Source organism: Chiloscyllium plagiosum, chromosome 7 (genome assembly GCF_004010195.1).
Source record: "Chiloscyllium plagiosum isolate BGI_BamShark_2017 chromosome 7, ASM401019v2, whole genome shotgun sequence".
Classification (NCBI taxonomy): Eukaryota; Metazoa; Chordata; class Chondrichthyes; order Orectolobiformes; family Hemiscylliidae; genus Chiloscyllium; species Chiloscyllium plagiosum.
In genome coordinates, this window is record NC_057716.1 from 2,421,812 (window position 1) to 2,442,947 (window position 21,136).

The window sequence follows — 21,136 nt, forward strand, 5'->3', positions numbered from 1 at the left end:
GGAAGATGTTGTGAAACTTGAAAGGGTTCAGAAAAGATTTACAAGGATGTTGCCAGGGTTGGAGGATCTGAGCTATAGGAAGAGGCTGAACAGGCTGGGGCTGTTTTCCCTGGAGCGTCGGAGGCTGAGGGGTGACCTTATAGAGGTTTGCAAAATTGAGGGGCATGGATAGGGTAAATAGACAAAGTCTTTTACCTGGGGTTGGGTGTCCAGAACTAAAGGGCATAGGTTTAGGGTGATTACTTTAGATTTTAGATTACTGACATTGTGGAAACAGGCCCTTCAGCCCAACAAGTCCACACCGACCCGTCGAAGCGCAACCCACCCAGACCCATTCCCTTACATTTACCTCTTCACCTAACACTACGGGCAATTTAGCATGGCCTTACCCCTTAACCTAACACTGCAGACAATTTAGCATGGCCAATTCACCTAACCCGCACATTTTTGGATTGTGGGAGGAAACTGGAGCACCCGGAGGAAATCCACGCAGAGAGTCGCCAGAGACGGGAATTGAACCCGGGTGAGAGGGGCAAAATATAAAAAAGACCTAAGGGGCAACTTTTTCACGCAGAGGGTGGTATGTGTATGGAATGACTGCAGAGGATGTAGTGGAGGCTGGTACAATTGCAACATTTAAGAGGCATTTGGATGGGTATATGAATAGGAAGGGTTTGGAGAGATATGGGCCGGGTGCTGGCAGGTGGGACTGTATTAGGTTGGGATATCTGGTCGGCATGGATGGGTTGGCCCGAAGGGTCTGTTTCAATGCTGTACATCTCTGACTCTATGACCTGTACAATTGACAATGGGTGGACCTTTAACAAAAAAAATCCTTTAAAGCACTCTATCTTTGTGGATCCTCATGTTTCCAATTTAGAAAGATTGTCAAATGTTTCCTTTCACATTTGCTACATCCTAATAGTCAACTGGAGCATATGTGTATGTACGTTGTGTTCATAGTGGGTCATAAATGACTAACTTCCTGTGGAAATAATCTTTGTTTAATCCCAGGTCTCTCATGGCACCTTGTTTTTAAAAAGAAAAAGCAGTTTCCATGACAGATCGGCATTTGTGGTGCTCTATTACTTTTGCATTAAAACCAATAACCCAAATATATTTTAAACATGTTGTAATATTTGAACATATTTTTTAAAAAATAACCTTTCTCGCCCTCTAAAAGATCTCCTGGAGAAGTCACGTGTTGTCAAACAGCCAAGAGGTGAACGGAATTTCCACATCTTTTATCAGCTGTTATCAGGAGGCTCTGAGGATTTACTGAGTAAGTGCAGTTTTTGCAAGTGGATCTTCATGATATGTAATGTCTGTGCACTCAGACCGATACTGTGTGTAACATCACACTAAGAGAACACCTTATGTAGTTGTTTCCTTGATAACAGCTTTCATTTATATAATGTCTTTAATATAGCAAACTTGTCCCAAGCACTTCTCAAAGATTTTGTGATTGAGAGGTGTATGGAAATATTTCCAGATCTTAAGGTCTTGCCAGCTGAAGACATAGCCATGACTGGTGGATTGATTAAAATCATGTGAGCAGAAGGCCAGCATGGGAAAAAGGGAGAAATCTGAGGTTTGGAGAAGATTACAGTAATGAGGAGGGCTGAAATCCTGAGGGGTTTGAATGTAAACGATGAGAGCATATCAAGGCATTGTTAGTCTGGGTGCCGAGGTTGATTAGCGAACATGAATGATGAGTGAAAAGTGCCTGATGATTTAGGGTATGGGCCATCAGACTGGAAGATTATCTAGTTCAGATAATTAGCTCCACTTAATTCCAGGCCATTTTTCTTGACAGTCTCACAATGGATGTTGTGGGAAAGTCAGATATGTGGGTCAAAATGCTTGTCCAGAGAGAAAGAGGACCATCGGACATTACCTTCTGTTTTTATTTTCAAGGCATTGACTCATGGTGAGGTGAACTACATGATCAGTTTTCTGTCACACTATTCACATTTTTGTCCATATGTGAGCCTAGAATATTGAGTTCATTTCTTTCCTTCCAACACTTCCTATCCAGAGGTTAGAAAGGAAAGGGTAGTTCCCACCACAGTCCAAGGCCATAGGCCTTTTTTTTTGTAGCTACTCCTGGAGCATTTCAGCACCAGGTCCGGTTCCTCCACCTCTGCCCCTAATCCGGGCAGCATGTAACGCACAGTAGTTCTCCTCTTGCAACCGGAGCATCTGGACCGAAATTCATTTTTGTTTTAGATTAGATTACTTACAATGTGGAAACAGGCCCTTCAGCCCAACAAGTCCACACCGACCCGCCGAAGTGCAACCCCCCAGACCCATTACCCTGAATTTACCCCTTCATCTAACACTACGGGCACTTTAGCATGACGAGTTCACCTAAGCTGCACATTTTTCTGACTGTGGGAGGAAACCGGAACACCCGGAGGAAGCCCACGCAGACACGGGGAGAATGTGCAAACTCCACACAGTCAGTCGCCTGAGGCGGGAATTGAACCCAGGTCTCTGGCGCTGTAAGGCAGCAGTGCTAACCACTGTGCCATCATGTCTCCTCTTCAGGTGACAAACACATCAAGGCAATGACAGAAAAAGAGGTAGTGGTTTGTAATATGTCAGGGATGATTTAAATTGACCCTGTAAGAGATGTATAATACTGAGAGTGGATGAGTGATCCAAGTTCATGTGAGAGGGATGGTTCACATTTCAACTCAACAAAAAAGGTCATTCTGCTCTAGAAAGTGAGACTGAAATAAGTCCATCGAGGCTGGTGTCCCATCACCAAGTCACCCCATGGAGAATCCTTGACACTGATTTGGCTCCCTCAGACCCCACTCAGAGTGAACAGGATGTCTGACACTTCTGTTCTTATCTGTCAGCCAGGGGTACCTGATTTGAACCAGGTTAACAGCCCCAATCAGGGACCTCATATTCTATGAGGTCCATTTGGCTGATCTCTTTGCAATCACTACAGAGACAAAGTTTTTTTCACTAGGACACTTGAATCAATTTAGTCTAAGCTGGTGAGTCCCCATATGTTATACATCAAAAGTAAAAGCAGAAAATGCTGGAAATAGTCAGCAAAGGTGACAGCATCTATGGAGAAAGAAACCTATTTGAATGGGGAAATCTGCTGCCTTGAGCAGGTTGCAAAGGTGAGAAAATAAGGTGAAACCAGAAAAATCAGAAGAAGAAAATAATTATGATTTCACCTTAGGGTTTAACCTTAGGGTGAGTTCAAAGTCTTGCCAATAAGTGGCAACTACCTTTTCATGTATTTAAATCTTCATTATTGAGAATAACCTTTATTGTCATGTGCATTCAGTATAAAATATAAAGGTGTGTACAATGGTTCGTAAATAAGCGCCATTCACAGAATAAAATAAAGGAAGTTAACTTAAAGAAAGTCGACCTTTACCTTCTCTGTTGCTACAACATACCACTGCCAGAGTCCTGCTCCAGGTTTTCCAGCCCACACCATGCTGCAGGGAATGTCCACTCCAAGCTTTCCAGCCCACACCATATTGCTATAAGGGGCCTATTAGCTAAAAATGTATACAACTTCCAATTGTCCTCGTCTTTGGGAAAAACTAGAGGATGCCAATTCCTGACGTGCAAGAGCACGTACCTAGAGGAAGCAATTAACCACTTGCCTCTCTGAGCCGGAATTCACAGCAGCATCGCTACATGTTGCATGGCCAATGGCCTCTTCTAGTCTTCACCCGTGCAGGTCGATATTGTCAAACTTCCAGCCTCACTCGATCACCGTGGCTGTGTTTAAATCAACGCACAAATCTCTTCAGGCCTTGAACGCTTCACTTTGGAGCTCAGGGACACCTTAGCCTTTTATGCATCAGCAAGGTTGCTTTCTGCATAGGGACACACATGCATGTCATTCATCTACATATGGTGCATCATATGGCACTGTTCACTTCGTTAGCACTCACTTTCTACTGACTTGGGAGCTGCTGATCTCTGAGGCTTGCATTGCTTCTTGGCAAGTAGGGAAATGCAGCAGTTTGTCAGAGTTCGGAGCATTGAATGGTCAAAGGGTGGACATTTTGCTGTGCAGTGCTGTATCAGTGTCATGTCTATAGCATGTGGCAGAAACTTACACAACAGACACACTCTGTGTGCTTCTTTAACAAAAAGACAATTTATCAAATGGAACACCACCACACAATCGGGAAAGGATTGTCTGATTCCAGTCCCAGGGGTTAGTTACAGTCTGTCCTGCAGGTCAGTGTGACCTGTCCAGTGATTATAGATATGCCAGTAGGAATGCTATACAGACGTAAGGATGGCAATGGGCCAGTTTAACAAATCGAGGAACTAAGGCTGCTGGAAGTGGATGTGAGAGCCATTAGAGGTAATGCAGGAGAGATGATGGGTTTCACCATTTAGTGAGCAGTAAGCACAGAGGACAAGCCTGATTAATAGTTTGGGAGAATAAGCTGAGTGAGAGCCCTTCTGTGAGTGCAGTGCCTACAACAGTGACAGCTGTAGTCCATTAGCATTAGTGAGACACACATGTAGTGGCAGAGTTAATAGTGGTCCTGGGTGTGTAGACAGGGCGAAGCTGCAAAATGCAAAGGTTCATTCACCTGTGCATTGCATTTCACCTGAGATGTTGCAGTCACCCAGTTCGCTACTTTTGTCCAGGCTGGCAATGTCTGGAGGCTTTGTTTATTTTATGATCAACAGGAATGGAAGCCCCTGCTCTCCACTGTTTCTGTCATTGAACTGAGGAGTGACCATGCCATTCTCTGTGTCCTTTGTAGAATTCGTGGAGCACTAGCATGTGAAGGACAGTCCAACATTTGATGTGCTGTGGAAATTGGGTTTAATTATGGTGTCAATGATGTGAGCATTGCAAAGTACCAGCATAGGCATGCACTTCTGCTTCTCCGCACCATTCCATGAGATAGGTGCCAGGCAGGCTGGATGCATAATCAGTGAGAAGAACAGACAACTGTGTGAGAAACATTGGCCATGTCAACGTCACCCCTGCCCCAACTTCCAAAATCCGATTAAAACATTGCCTCAGAAATAGGAAAATTCAGCCCAATGACCTTTCATCAGAATTTCAAAAGATGAAGATGCAATGGATTTTAATCAAGTTTAGAGACAGGAGTGGGGTGAGTAATAAAAAGCAGGTATTGTGGGAGCCCAGAAGGCTGAACAGTTTAATTGGCAAACAAGATGATGGAGGAAAGTAATAGTAACAATTAACAAAACAACAAAAAATTGGATCAGGAGGACATTTAAATGGGAAAACGTAGAGTCATCTTCAAGAGGGAAACTATGGGAGAGACTTGTGATCTTATGACAAGGTCATTATCAGTTGGGGTATTTCAGAAAATCATTGGTCTTGGTTTGCATTGAATTTGGTAAATCTAATGTCGACAATTGGTACATAAAGTAAGCCATAAGAAGCCATGCTCCTCTTGACTTCTGAGGGGTGATTTTCAGATGGTGCTTTAACTTATCAGGATGTTGTGACAATGTTTGCTACCTCTCACTGTTGATGGCTGAATCACTGAGGTAGTAAAAAAAGAGATGCTCTAGTAAGGCTAAAAAAGGACAAGTGTTACTTATCTGACTGCAATGAAGGCCTGTGGAATTGATTTTTGAGGCATTGATGAGTGTTTGTGGGGCAGTTGGTGATGGTGGAGAGAAGATGATAATTTGAAAAACAAAGAATATGGGATGAATCTTTGGAGACGATGATAAAGTAAACAAACCAGGCCATTGACTCCTAGTTGCATCGTAGTCTTAGGTTAAACCCTATGGGTATTGACTATTTGGACTTGTTTCAGTAAATAATATGTGTTGCTTCAGAAAACAATGGACTTCATTGGCAGAGTTTAGTCCTCTTGGGGGATCATTTGTACAACACCTTAATTGACAACAGTAATGCATGGATGCAGAAGGGGGAATATTTGACATCCAAGTAAATATCTGATGTGGTGCATTTAAATATCTAAGAAACAAAGCTGTATGCAAAAAGCTGCTCAGAGCTTGCAGACAAAACTTCAGAAAGGCTAAGCCATTGCCAACAGATATTGCTTGGAAGAGTAATTCTGAACTGAAGGGAGTTTATGGATTCTCTGGAACTCAATCTGCCATTGTTCCTGTTTCTAATTTACATGAATAACTTAGCAACTGCATTCAAATTGATCTAATTTGCATGTCACACTAGGAAAGACAGTCAAATTAAAAATGATAAAAACATAGTTTAGTCCATGAGCACAAACAATTTCATTTAGTGCAGACAAACACCAAGCATTGCATTAATTGCATTATAAAACTGCAATATGTATTCCAGTATACTAGAAAATCAGGGAGACCATGACACTGATGTTCTACTGAAATGGATGAAGCATTATGATCAGTGCCCCAGTGAAGTTTCTTGTAGGCAGTCTGTTGTGTTTGTGGTCCCCAATCTATACAGAGCTTCAAAAATTATAACTGCTTAGCAGAAAGTCAGAATTGTTATTGCCATTTTTAATGCCCTAAACTGCTTGTCCTGCCACATTCTAATGTGCATCAGTATCACTAAAATCTTTGTTGCTCTAATCCATTTAAAATCTCACAAAGAAAAGTCTATTATTTTTTTTAATTTAGCCATGGGATGTAGATGTTACGAGCAGGGCCAACATTTACTGCCCATCCTCAGTTACCTTTTGAGAAGGTAGTGGTAAACCACTTTTATTAATTGACACAGTCCATATGACTTTGCGTTACCCAGAGGTGTTATTAAGTGTGGAGTAGCATAATTTTGACTGTGACAGCAACAGTGAAGGATCAGTAATATACCTTCAAATCAGGATGGTGAGTGAATGGGGAGATGTCGGGATTTGTAGATGGTGTAATTATGGCTTTGCTGCTTTTGAATTTACATGGTAAAGGTTTTGGGTATGGGATGTCTTTTCAAAGAAATCTTAATGAGTTGCTGAGTTACACAGATGGTATACGCTATTGCCACTGTGCACTCGTGGTGGAGGGAATGAACACTTATCACGGTGGGATGTCATTTATGTTGGGCTGCTGTGTCCTGTGAATTGAGTTTCTTGAATGTTACACCCAACCAGGTAAGTGGAGGGTATTTCAAAACTCTGTATAAAAAAACAAGCCTTGCTTTAAACTTGCTCCCCCCCCGCCCGGTCATGTAAAATCAATGCCCCCAAGTATTTGACCTGGGGGAAAAAAGACTGTGGCTATCCACCCTATCCATACCAGTCATGATTTTATATACTCCCGTCAGGTCACTCCTAGCAGTCCTGAACCCCAGGCCAAGGTCTGAATCGCACCATGGCTGGTCTTGAAATTGAAATTCAATAAATTCTGGAATGGAAAACTCCACCAGTGGTGGTTCTTAAGTAACCATTGATGATTGTTGGGGGGAAAAAAAATCTATTTGACTAATGTCCTTCAGGGAAAGAAATCTGCCGCCCTTGCATGTGACTCCAGACCAACAGTGATGTGGTTGACTCTTTACTGCCCTTTGGACAATAAATGCTGGCCTGGGCAGTGACATCCCATGACTGAATCTCATACCTTTTGGATCAATGGTAACTATCATTTTAGTCACTTGCCAATAGAAGGCTTACAGTAGGACATCATGAAGTCCCTGATACTTTTTTTAAAAACAGATTTTCCAAGTCTAATCAATCTGCTCCATAAACCCCATTTACCCATGATCAAGCGCATTTACAGCTACCAGCAGAGTTTTTAATCTTTGACCAGTAGGGTTAGCAAACTTTGTGTAACTTTAAGCAATTTGTTATGTACTTTCCATTTATCACCAGTGGTGTTAATACCTGTCCAACACTGAGAAGTTTTGTTAAGAGGATATGATTACGTACAGATTGTATAAACAGCAAATTGACCTGATTTCCCATTTATATTTGATCATAACCCATGTCAGATATCATTTGTGCATTTTTTCATGCAAAACTTATTCAACAGCATAGCTATCTCCTGAGAGACTCCATCAGCTCTTATTTGTATGGTTTATGTCAGCTTTTTTGCATATGTCAACACTCCTTAAGAGCCTTGAGGTATTGTCATCACCAAACCTAAAGCAAATAACACTTCCACACTGTTTAATCTTGTGCAATCCTCATCATTTCAATACATCAGCATAACATTTGAATCAGCCTTTCCCCACATTGATGATGATGATAGCACACTCTAATATTGCACAATTTAAAGAGACTAGAATGTTGTATTACCAGTCTAAACCTCTTATGACCAACATGATTGTGGTCCTCCTTAGACTCCTGTGGATCGTGGGATTTGGAAAATCCTACTACTTTTTCTTTTCAATTCAGTGCCTTGCATATCAAATCACATCTGGAGAACTGAGTTGAGTTGAACATTCCTTAGATTCATTTACTTCTTATTGTTGAAATGCTATAAAAGTCAGATTTTCTAAAGGTGCGTTTGTCTTCAATCTGCCTGTCTTTAATTCTGTCTTTTTGTTGGCACCTCTGCCTGGTATCTGGACTGATTAAAAATTATGCAATCATTGAATTTTTGTCACCATGGAAAGTCTCCTTTATCTCAGGAAGGCCAAAGGAAGTGCTTGTTTCCCCAGGAATTTTGTTCCAGGCAACAGACATTTGATCCAGCAGGGCCTGCCTTTCCATGAAGCAAACTGCTGTTTGAATCAGGAGTCTGCCCATGTGAGATATCTTAACACGATCCACTAACTCAAAAGTTCATATGGGAAGCAACCTTATTGAAACATACAAGATTCTTACAGAACCTGGCAGGATACATGTGGAACGTTTGCTTCACTTTATAGGAGAGCCTAGGAGCTGGAGGCATAATCTCAATAAGGGATAGCACATATAAGACAACTCAGGATGAATTTCTTCTCAGTAGTGAATCTGTAGAATTCTTTACTGCAGAAGGCTATCGAAGTTAAGTATATTCCAGGCTGAGAGAGACAGTAAATCCCTTAAATCAGTAAGGGAATCGAATGTTACAAGGAAAAGGCAGGATTGAGGGATTTCAGATTAGCTATGATCTCATTAAACATCAGAGTAGGCTTGAAGGGCTGAATGGCCTATTACTTCGACATCTTGTGGTCTTAACCCTGTGATTCACAAGTTGCCAGTCCTTAATTTAATTTGTTAAAGATCATGTTCTATTCTTCAAAGGAACACGTTTACCTATTTTCCAGAATCTGTTAACATTTGAATAAACTTCACAGCCATTTATGAAAAAATATTTCTTGTAGGTTTCAGCTATAAACCTAAACCTTCTGTTGTTATCCAGCTGGTCATACAGCTCTCAAAATAGTTTACTTTGTTGCTTTCTATAAGAAATAAAATAATTGAGAAGTTTATACCTTGCTTTCTCTTTAAGTTGCAGCCCACAATCACATATCCACTTTATTTAACCACTAGTCATGATCATTCCGAATGTTGGAGATTATTTATATTCGCAAAATTATACTTTGTTTCTCCCATTTCCAATGATGACCATTAGAATTTTCAAAACATAGGGAAAGGGAACAGGAATAGACCACCTGGCCCTTTGAGCTTGCTCTACAATTAAATGTGATCATGGCTGATCATCCAACACAGTACACTGTTCCCACTTTCTCCCCATATCCTGTTTAGTCCTAAGAACTATAGCTGCAGCTTTCATGAAAGTCTTCAATGTTTTTGTCTCAATAGCTTCCTGTGGCAGAGAACTCCACAGGCTGACTGCAATTTTTGGGTGAAGAAATTTCCCCTCATCTCGGTCCTCTTATTCTCAGACTGTAACACCTGGTTCTGGACTCTTGGTCATCAAGAACATTTTGCATGGACCCTGTGTAACCCAGTTAGAATTTTGAAGGTTTCTATGAGATCTCCGAATCTCTCTGTCTTCTTCCCCACCCCCCAAATCCTTGTAAACTCTACTAAATATATTCTTTGCAATCCATACTTGCTCAGTTAGTCAGTCTCACCATCCCAAGAATCAGTCTGGTAAACTTTCTTTGCACTCCCTCAAAGCCAGAACAACTTTCCTCCATCAAGGACACCAAAGTGCACGCGACACTCCAGGTGTGGTATTCCCAATGCCCTGTAAAGTTGCAGCAAGGGATCACTATCCTATACTCAAAACCTCATTTTTAGTTTCATTTCTGAAAAATGTTTTTGCTTTCAACATTGATGAACCAATCTCTGCTTCTTGGCTGAATACTTTGAAACCAGTTGTTGAAGGATAAAATTGGAACCGTATCTCTGCACATATTTGCAGACATTTATTTACAGTAATGCACATTACAAGCTTGCACCTTCTAGCTCAGCCACCAGATTTTGTTCCTGTTTAGAGGAACACATGAATCTTCAGTGAATATTCACCCACCGTATACAATTAAACACAAATGTACAATTAACAGCATTGACTTTACAAATCCCATCACCATGGTCCTCGCTTCCAAAATGAGGATGCGATACAGTTGGAACAGTATAAGCTTTGTTTTGACTAAGAGAACCAGTTTGTTGCAATTAACAAAAAATCTTTAGAAGGTCTGTAAATTTGTTAGATGGCACCACTGGTCCCTGTTTGTTTTGGAAAGTGCTGTTCAAATTTCTAAATATTTAAATTACTCCATCCCTAGGTAATATTCTGCGGGTTGGGGATCAGAAAAGAAGCCGGCTGAAATCTTGTCCAATTGTTGTTATTTGCAAACAGCAATAGAGGTCTGCATGGCAATTACTTAAAAAGACGAGCAGATTGAGAAGCTCCATGCCAATTACAGTAAAGGCCTGATTTCCCATTCAAACTGATTCATCATTTATCCAAGGAGCTTCAAACATGCACTCATTCAGCTTCCATGCACACTTGCTTCCAAGTAATTACCTCCAGGTTAAATCCCATACAATGTAATATAGGTGTAAAATGCTGGAAGTATATAGCAGGTCAGGCAGCATCTAAGAGAGCAACATGGTGAGCGAGTCTGATCAATGACCTCTCAACAGACCTGGGAAAAGTCAGATGATTCTTCGAGTACAGCAGCAGGTTGATGAGGTGGAGAACAGAAGCAAACATCTATGACACAGCGGGAAGCAGAGGAGACTAAGTGACAAAACCATTGAGGGGATTTTAGTGAGACAAGTGAAAAAGCAAGAAGGTGGGTCTAAATGAGGTAATTATAGAATCATCATCAATAACCCTTGCTTGGGAAAAAATGGCACTGTAGCTGTTATCTGAAATCCTGAAACTCAGTTGAGTCCAGGTGACTGTGAAGGGTCTCTGATCTGTCATTAGCAGCCTTTGTTTAATACAGAGATTTGTAAGAGTATGTTGGATTCCATCATGCTGTAATTCAGAAATCATTAAAGTAGTGGAAGGGTTGGTTAGTAAGTTTGCCAGTGACAGAAAGGTTGGTGGAGATGTGGATAGTTTGGAGGGCTGTTTTGGGACATTGACAGGATGCAGAGCTAGACTGAGAAGTGACAAATGGAATTCAACCTGGAAAATTGTGAAGTTATTCATTTTGGAAAGTTGAATTTGAATGCAGTTAAAGGCAGGTTTCTTGGCAGTGTGGAGGAACAGAGGGGTCTTGGTGTCCACGTCCATAGATCCCCAAAATTGCCACCCAAATTGATAGGGTTGTTAAGGCGTTTGCTGTGTTGGCTTTCATTAGCAGGGGGATTGAATTTAAGAGCTGCAAGGTTATGCTGCAGCTCTGTAGAGCCCTGGTTACACCACACTTGGAATATTGTGTTCACTTCTGCACCTCATTATGGGCAGGATGTGGAAGCTTTAGAGAGGGTGCAGAGGAGATTTACCAGGATGCTGCCTAGACTGGAGGGCATGTCTTATGAAAAATGGTTGAGGGAGCTAGGACTTTTCCCATTGGAGTGAAGAAGGATGAGAGATGACTTGATAGAGGTGTACAAGATGACGAGAGGCATAGAGTGGGTAGCTAGAGACTCTTTTTTTCCCACGGCAGAAATGGCCGTCACGAGGGGGCATCATTTTAAGGTGATTGGAGGAAGGTTTAAGGGAGATGTCAGAGGTAGGTTCTTTACTCAGAGAGTGGTGGGTGTATGGAATGCACTGCCAGCAGTGGTAGCAGAGTCAGATACATGAGACATTTAAGCGACACTTGGATAGGCACATGGATGATTGTGAAGTAAAGGGTATGTAAGGTTAGTTTTATCTTAGAGTAGGAGAAAAGATCAGCTGTTCTGTGCTCTATGTAGCCAGTTCACGCAATAAGGGATGTTATCACTAGAGCTGTCAGGTTCCTCTGTTGCGTTGGTAGATTTTTGAAAGTAACAGTAAAGTCCTTAATCATAAGGTGTGCAAGGTCTCTTTAGCGATCAGTGACCCCAAATCCAAATGAGTTTCTAAAGAAACACACTATTTTTGATGCTGCTGGTGTTGACTGTATGATTTCCAAATTCTGTGTTCTCAGCATTACTGGCAAGGCCAGTATTTATTAGCATTCTGTAATTGCCATGAAGAAGAGCATAGTGATCTGCTGCATCGAATTGCTGCAGTCTCTGTGGTGTGGATACATCAATAGTGCAGTTAATGAGAGATTTCAAGACTTTGACCCAGCGGCAGTGAAGGAATGCTGATATAGTTCCAAATCAGGATGGTGTTTGGTATTTTAGAAATAATAGATAAAAGACTTTGCAGTAATGTAAATGCTTTGAAACATGGGTATTTTATTGATCTTATGTTAACTTTCCTCTTTCAGAACAATTGAAGCTTGAACGGGAATTCAATCAATACAACTATTTGGGCCTGGATTCAGCGAAAGTGAATGGTGTTGATGATGCTGCCAATTTCAGAACAGTCAAAGTAAGATGCTTGGGACTGTGGGTAAATTCCAGAGTCCTATTGGTTGACTTATCCAAATTTTATGAGGTAATGCTTCCACTGGAGTCAGCAATCCCACTGAAGGATTCAACTAAACTCTGAGAACAATACAACCATGTATATTTAAGTGATGTCACTTGCCATAACATTGCAGTAAATTGTTGAATGCTGATGGTATATCACAGTTAACTCTGGATGTCTGAACTGCTGTGCACTTTACACTTTTCATATCAAAGCAGAAATACTGGAGATGCTCAGCATGTGAGCAGATAAGCAGGCAGTGCTTTGCTTAATGCACTTTTATGTTTATTTCTCCAGCATCCATTGTATTTGCTTCTATTGCACTTCACATGCATGTTGCAGTCTGGAGCTATGGATGGTGAGGGTAAAGACTTTGACTGTCTTTCCATCACATAGTTAACACTCTTATTGCCTGCCACTGGTATGTGTAAATTTGCTGTTTGTCTTTGTCCCTGTGCCTTTGCTTTTTTCACAAATCTGCACACCTCTATCTCTCTACTTCCTCTAGCCTAACGATTTTTATTTTCTCTCTCTTCAGGTGAAAGATGGGAAATGTTCAAATGTTATGTAACAGGGCAAGGAACTATCAATACCTTCAGGGATTGTATAAGAATAGTGGTTGTGTGACTCCAATTCCATCACTGCTCCAAACCCCTGATGTGACCCCAGATCACCAACGTTCCACTCTCCTTTATCTCGCCACCCCCCACATTCCTAATGTTATCCTAATCTCTGCCCATATGGAGAACTTGCCCTGTTCTCCCCTGATGTTCCCCCTCACCCCTGCTTCTTGCCCTCCATTGTTACTTCCCTCACTTTGAGCCTGCATTCACACCCATACCCCTCATTCCCATCTGCAAAGCATATATAGGAGGCTCCCTCATTGAAAACAATTTCCCCTTCGTAATTACTTTATTCACATCACTTTCAATCTGCACTCTTCAGAGTCTTTATATATTTATTACATTCAAATTGTTATCTTTATAAAACCCTTCTAATTGGAGGTTATGGTAATACCAGCAGTGGCCCAATCTTGTACTCCAAGTGGGCTTAAATTAAAAACAAAACTGATTCTGTGAAATGACATGAGACCCGATACCTGGAGAGTTTTGGACTGCATCTTTCAGCCACTGAGCTGAGGGAATTGACTCAGTGCATTTAATCCCCTGTGCATTTTCTCCTAAATTTTTGGATGTTGGTGCACATACGTCAGCATGTTTTTTTCATTTTAATTTTGTTCAATGTTAGAACGTTACTCTCATAGATGTAAGAAATTGGCATTGATGGTTTTCTATAATTATCAATGAGTTACAGGATGGGTAGTTAATTGAACTTCGAAATAGAACTGTTCTTAAAAATCAAAACAATTAAATGGAAGACATAATCCTTTCTTTTTCTGTCTCTCTTTTTATGGCACCTGACACCCACTCTGACTTGAGTGTGTGTGTGTGTGTATGTGTTTGTCTGTCTCTCCCCTTTAGATTGAATACATTTTTTTGAGTTTATGGAGCATAAACCGGCTCTTCAGAATATGGTTGGATGAGCAGTGGATAGGATGTCCATTCTTTCTGCCTTAGGATGTTGGACTACTGTCTTGGTGTTGGACGGAGGGGTGGTGGACAAACGTTTAATCCATATTTGTGGTCCAGTCTCTCTCTCTTCTGCACAGAATGCTGTGGCCACTGAACACTTGGTTGGTTGACTTACATGGGGGGAGTGGGGTGACATTTGGTTCCTCTCCATAACAAAGAATAACCTTTTAGTTTAAATCAAGTGAGTTGGTCTGAATGATGTGGTATCATGGGGCTGTGGCAGTGAATGGGAAAAATGCTGTGGCACAGGCAGTTCCTTACAGCTTCTGCCATGGGTAAAGGTAAGCCTATTTCGTATGCATCTCGGCACCCTCCTGCCCTTCCCGAAGTCACTTGGTACATTTTCACTGCTGCTTTAAAAGCATGCATTTAGATCATTTCCTGAATGAGGCAATGGAAAGAAAAATAATTAACTAACTCAATCGTAGAGACAGAGTGGTTACAGTGAACTTGCATTTACTTCAAATATACTAATTTGCAGATGCTGAATTATTTTTCACTCAGCAGTGGGTAACCAACGCTGATTTGAACTAGCTTATACTCTCGCTGCTTTTGCTAATGAGGCTGTTTGGAAATTTTACACATGCAACTTAATAGTTCAAAGGAACTATGTTGTAATGCAAAGAGCACAGATATCATGTGGTCACATGCTAGTATTTTTGTTTTGTGTTGGATTTCTATTTAGTTAATTTAACTTTTGAGTTACTGAAGCTGAAAAGCAACAAGTTTTTTTATAAGAAACGTGTGCATAGCTTTTCCCCAGTCTGTACTTATTGCAACTGACAATGCACCTTGTAATTTTAATGGCATTAAGCTGCTCAGACCTTTTGAATAATATTTGTAAGAACTCAGGTATAAAGTAAGACCACTTAGAAGAAGATCACCTCTGTTAGATACAGTACAGGAAAAGAAATGAAATCAGAAAATGCTGGAAATACACAGTAGATTTCGGCAGTATCTGTGGAAGGGGATACAATTCCGCAACAAAATTCATGGAAGTTTCCCAGTTTCAGCTAGGGTTGCTGTGCGTTGAGTTGTGTTCAATTGCCTGTTTGTGTTTACAGTCAACTTGCATTTACTAATTTGCAGTTGCTGAATTGTTTTTCATTCAGCAGCGGGTAACCTATCTAATTAGTCAGACCGACTTGCCTGCTCTTTCTTCTTAATCCTGCAGATTTAACAATATTCAGAATTTAGCAAATTATGAAATCCCTTTTGCCACAGCCCACTGACTTCAAAAAATATCCTGTACAGAATGAGAATTTATGTTGCATAATTTGACGGGATTTCAATACGTAAAGGGTATAATTGTTGCCTAACCAGAACTGAGAGTTTCATGCAAAGTTCAACTGCTTTATAATGTGCCCCCGAGAGATTTCTCTGGCAATTTTAATTTTGCGTTTTTTTCTTGCACTTGTGTTTATTATCAGCTTTAATATATAGTACTACAGCCTCTGAATTTTAACAGTACTGTGCTCAAATGTTCTCATCAGCCTCTATGTTCAGAGTATTCTTTAATGGTATTTCCCCATTCTCCATGTTCCTTCTTTCATATTAGACTTCTACTTTAAAAAACTTGCAATTATTTTATTAGCAGGTTCCTTTTGGGAGTTGCAGATTACTGATGCTGGTACATAGTGACGGTTTTATTAGTAGTAATGGAGATTACTGGTTTATGCAATATTGATTGCAAGACCTGTTGGATTGAAGATGGGGCAAGTTACAGTGATTTTGTCCCAAACTCACTGTTGGGACCTACAGAGGAACAGCCATAACAAATTGGTGTCAGTCCATTAATCTGCCAGAGCTGAACATGAATAGTAGCATATCATGGTGTTCTGCATAATGCAGAAAGATATCCGCTGCACTTGATCACTATTGTCTGCCATGGTGGGCCAGGGAAATGGGGGTGCTGCTTAAGTTGGAGTGTAAACAGTGAGGGCTGTAGGGCCTCTCTTTATTTTAAAATAGGCGTACTACAGTCTTAGTTATAGAAATGTACAGCATGGAAACAGACCCGTCGGTCCAACCTGTCCATGCTGACCAGATATCCCAACCCAATTTAGTCACACCTGCCAGCACCTCGCCCATATCCCTCCAAACCTTTCCTATTCATATACCCATCCAAATGCCTCTTAAATGTTGCAATTGTACCAACCTCCACCACTTCCTCTGGCAGCTCATTCCATACATGTACCACCATCTATGTGGAAAAGTTGCCCCTTAGGTCTCTTTTATATCTTTCCCCTCTCGCCCTAAACCTATGCCCTCTAGTTCTGGACTCCTCAACCCCAGGGAAAAGACTTTGTCTATTTATCCTATCCATGCCCCTCATAATTTTGCAAACCTATATAAGGTCATTCTTCAGCCTCCGATGCCCCAGGGAAAACAGCCCCAGCCTATTCAGCTTGTTCCTATTGCTCAAATCCTCCAACGCTGGCAACATCCTTGGAAATCTTTTCTGAACCCTTTCAAGTTTCATAATATTTTACCAATAGGAAGGAGACCAGAATTGCACGCAATATTCCAACAGTGGCCTAACCAACCAAAATTGGAGGTGTGGTGGACAGTGAAGAAGGTTACCTCAGATTGCAACAGGATCATGATCAGATGGGTCAATGGGCTTAGAAGTGGCAGATGGAGTTTAATTCAGATAAATGTGAGGTGCTGCATTTTGGGAAAGCAAATCTTAGCAGGACTTATGCACATAATGGTCAGGTCCTAGGGAGTGTTGCCGAACAAAGAGACCTTGGAATACAGGTTCATAGCTCCTTGAAAGTGGAGTCACAGGTAGATAGGATAGGTGGATAAGGCGTTTGGCATGCTTTCCTATATTGGTCAGTGTATTGAGTACAGGAGTTGGGAGGTCATGTTGCGGCTGTCTTGTGACAGCATTTGCAGGTTTTCCAGCATCGGCTGGCCTGATGTCAAATAGCACTGGTCACCCAACCCAGGCCTTTCAGAGCAGGCCTTTCCTGAGGTGGGCATGGAAACTTTATCGATTGCTGCTAGTCACCGACAAGATGAAATTCCTTCAAAAAGTGATTGCATATCACATTAATATTGCCGCATGTCGTATTGTGGTTCCTTTTATGGGGCAGGTGGGACTAGATTGGGTTGGGATATCTGGTCGGCATGGACAGGTTGGACCGAAGGGTCTGTTTCCATGCTGCACATCTCTATGACTCTTGAAATTCAAAATATTGATTGTAATGATTATATCCTTCTGAATGAGGCGTTTACAGTGCTAGGACAATGGATTGCTCAGATAGTTTAATGATATGGTGCTGCGTTTATTTTCCAATAGGTAAAACAGCAGTTCTACTTGATAAGTCTTTTTAAAATCACAAAATGTTACAAGATAATGCTTCTGACATGCAGCAATAGGATAAAGGATAGGAGTGCTGCCAGGGATCCGTGCCCTTTTCATTCCTTCTCTGTTGGTTGCATATGACCTTTTGATGTCCAAAAGTGTATTAATTTATACTTTGCCTGACGAGCAGCAGGAAGCTGTGTTACCAGGTGCACAGCAAATTTGTTCTCACCAGGCATTATTGGATCATTTTAAATAGGCAGGAAAGTCAACATCTGGAAGTTAAATATAAAGATTGCATTAGTCCCAAGAGATCAGCTAATTTTTACATCTGTTCTGGTACAGTAAATTGCAGGGAATTACAAACATTGTGACTAACTCCAATAAGGCCTGTTGCAAAGAACCATTTCCTATGTAATTACAGGTGTGAGAGAATGCTTTCTAATGTTCATCATAAGGCTGAAAAATGGCAGTTGAAGCCCTGCTTCTTCCACATTCCTTTTGAGTCTGTGTTTTTTCCCCCTCCTGCAGAATGCCATGCAGATTGTTGGTTTCATGGACGATGAAGTTGAGTTGGTGCTGGAAGTGGTGGCTGCAGTGTTAAAGCTGGGAAACATTGAATTCAAGCCAGAGTCTCGAGTAAACGGCTTAGATGAGAGCCGAATCCAAGACAAAAATGGTAGGAGAAATTGAGCCCAGCTCCCAAATTTTGATATGAGTTGTTTGTGCCAGCTTTTATATCTTTTTCAGTATCATGACAATTGTTAAAGTGAAAGCTCCTTCTCAAAACTGGGATAAAGGTAGCAGGGTCTTTGTGATATCTCTTTTCAGGATGATCACTACATCGTCTGCCAATCAATGGTGGCAGTTTGAGATCCTTAAATGGTTATTAATTGACCTCTAAAAAGCTTCAATTGGCAGCAGGGAGCCTCAAACAGCCTCACCACCACAGACATAATTATAGTAAAGGTGGCAATTTGATGGGATCCCTATCTGCCTCCCTACAACCTGGTGAAATGCACTGGCCACCACCAAACCTGCCGCAGTGGGAGGGCTTCCACTCCAGGCATAGAGTTGGAAAGTTTAGTTAATTAAATCTAATCTCGACTGTCTTTTGAATTTGCCTGTTCTTGCCTGAGTTTTGTCAATTTGGTGCTCAACAGTGAGAATGAGGACCACATTGCAATGAAGAGGAAACAGTATTTAGCCAAATTCTTTGGACAGAGGCATCTCAATGTCTAATTGGGTCGTCATGAATTAGCATTGACAAGAGCTATGGAGAACTGTAGATAGCAGATTCCCTCCCCCAGTTGGTGGGGCCGATTTGACCTGTGATGATGTTTAATGGGATCATTGTCACAAAAAACAAATAAGAAAATAACCAAGAATTGGTCCAAAATTTTGGGTGTGGAACAGGGATCCACTTCAACATTGTAGCAACCTAAAAGAAGAAAACATTAAGACATTAAGATTAGGAAAAATTTTCTTAACATGGGATATTTGAACACTCAGTAGAGGTTGCTTGGTAAAATTAGGTAGTTAACCTTCAGCTTTTGAATTTCTTGTCCCAGCAATTCTTCCGTTTCTGTTGCATGTTATATTTGCAGAGCTGAAAGAGATCTGTGAGCTACTGGGCCAAGATCAGGCTGTACTGGAAAGAGCCTTTAGTTTCCGAACTGTGGAGGCAAAACAAGAGAAAGTTTCAACAACCTTAAATGTGGCCCAGGTAAGTGTGCCAAAAGCTTACAATATGCACCATGACAGGAGCATAGCTACACTTGGTTTTTTTTGTGTGTTTTTGTAACTTGCATATATAAAGTATCTTTTTAACATAGAAAATAAAAATAGAAGCTCAGTCAGAAATATATGGGTCCAAGGCAAAGAAAGAAATACGAAGAAATCTTTCTCAAATAGTAAGTTGTAAAGAGGTTCTGTAGCAGAATATAGACCCCAGTTGGATATTAGATTAGATTAGATTAGATTACTTAGTGTGGAAACAGGCCCTTCAGTCCAACAAGTCCACATTGACCTGCCGAAGTGCAACCCACCCATACCCCTACATTTACCCCTTCACCTAACACTACGGGCAATTTAGCATAGCCAATTCACCTGACTGTGGGAGGAAACCGGAGCACGCGGAGGAAACCCACGCAGACACTGGGAGAATGTGCAAACTCCACACAGTCAGTCGCCTGAGGCGGGAATTGAACCCAGGTCTCTGGCGCTGTGAGGCATCACTGCTAACCACTGTGCCACCGTGCTGCCCACAAAGGATAAGGGCACTGCTCCCAATTGAGTTGTGAAGGAAGGCAGATGTACTTTTAAAGTAGAGTCAGACAGTGGAGAATTCTGACTGAGTTGTAGGATTAAAGCAAGTTACAGAAGTAAGCAAAGGCATAAAGATGTGTTTTTTGACTTGAGACTTTTGGGTGACATTGTAAGTTGACAAGGACACCAGTGATGGCTAAAGTGAGACTTAGCGTGAATAGAACACAAGTAACAGAAGTTTGGGTAATCTGTTTACAGAATATATAGGATTGAGGTCATCCAGGAAACTATTGGATAAGTCAAAAAAAAGATAATGCACCATATTTGTTGTAACAGAGGTTGAAAAAAAGCTATCAGCTCTGCTGCATCACAGAGCTGATCAGAAAAGAGTCCATCTTTGTTTGTAAATACCACTTATCTCATTCAACACCAGGTTGTAGTCCAACAGGTTTATTTGGAAGCACTAGCTTTCAGAGCGCTGCTCCTCCACAACCACCTGATGAAGGGGCGGCACTCTGAAAGCTAGTGCTTCCAAATAAACTTGTTGGACAATAACGTTTGTGTTGTGTGATTTTTAACTTTGTCCACCCCTCATCCTACATCGGTACCTCCAAGTCATACTTATCTCATTGTTTTATTCACTCTTTTTCAGGCTTATTATGCACGTGATGCCTTGGCTAAAAACCTTTATAATCGTTTGTTCACTTGGCTTGTGAACAGAATCAATGAGAGCATTAAGGTACTGTGTGGAGTTCACTGATGCCTATGTGTTGGTACCCAAGAATATGATCGACCAAATGGCCCTCTGTATGATATGAACAGCTGTTGTGAAATTTTATCCAAGTTAAGCATTATCATAAAGGAGCATGGATGATGGAAAGGCCCCATGGTCTCAGTGTAATTTTCCATTTATGGATATCTTTTTCCTGAATCAACTGAAATGCCTCAAATGTCTGTTTTGTTTGAACAGCTCAGAGCTGGTGCTCTGTAAAATCAGTCTTTTATGATAAGCTGAGAGTTGAGTTATCACAGGAATGAGATATCTCTCCACTGAAAGTTGTAGTTATGAGCCATGTGAAAATGTATTTATGTCTTAAGTGGGGTGCATTGACTG

The 21,136-nt window shown here is 41.1% G+C and overlaps 1 protein-coding gene across 7 annotated transcripts in view; it reads left to right on the forward strand.

The window, feature by feature from the left end:
- The window catches only part of myo1b (myosin IB), a 272,630-nt gene that overhangs the window by 168,448 nt on the left and 83,046 nt on the right, over positions 1-21,136 (forward strand). For all 7 annotated transcript variants that reach the window (XM_043692877.1, XM_043692881.1, XM_043692883.1 and 4 more), the window contains exons 8-12: positions 1,184-1,282; positions 12,707-12,810; positions 18,286-18,433; positions 19,362-19,480; positions 20,675-20,761. In XM_043692877.1, the coding sequence (XP_043548812.1) occupies positions 1,184-1,282; positions 12,707-12,810; positions 18,286-18,433; positions 19,362-19,480; positions 20,675-20,761 (557 nt within the window). The remainder of the gene's footprint in view (positions 1-1,183; positions 1,283-12,706; positions 12,811-18,285; positions 18,434-19,361; positions 19,481-20,674; positions 20,762-21,136) is intronic.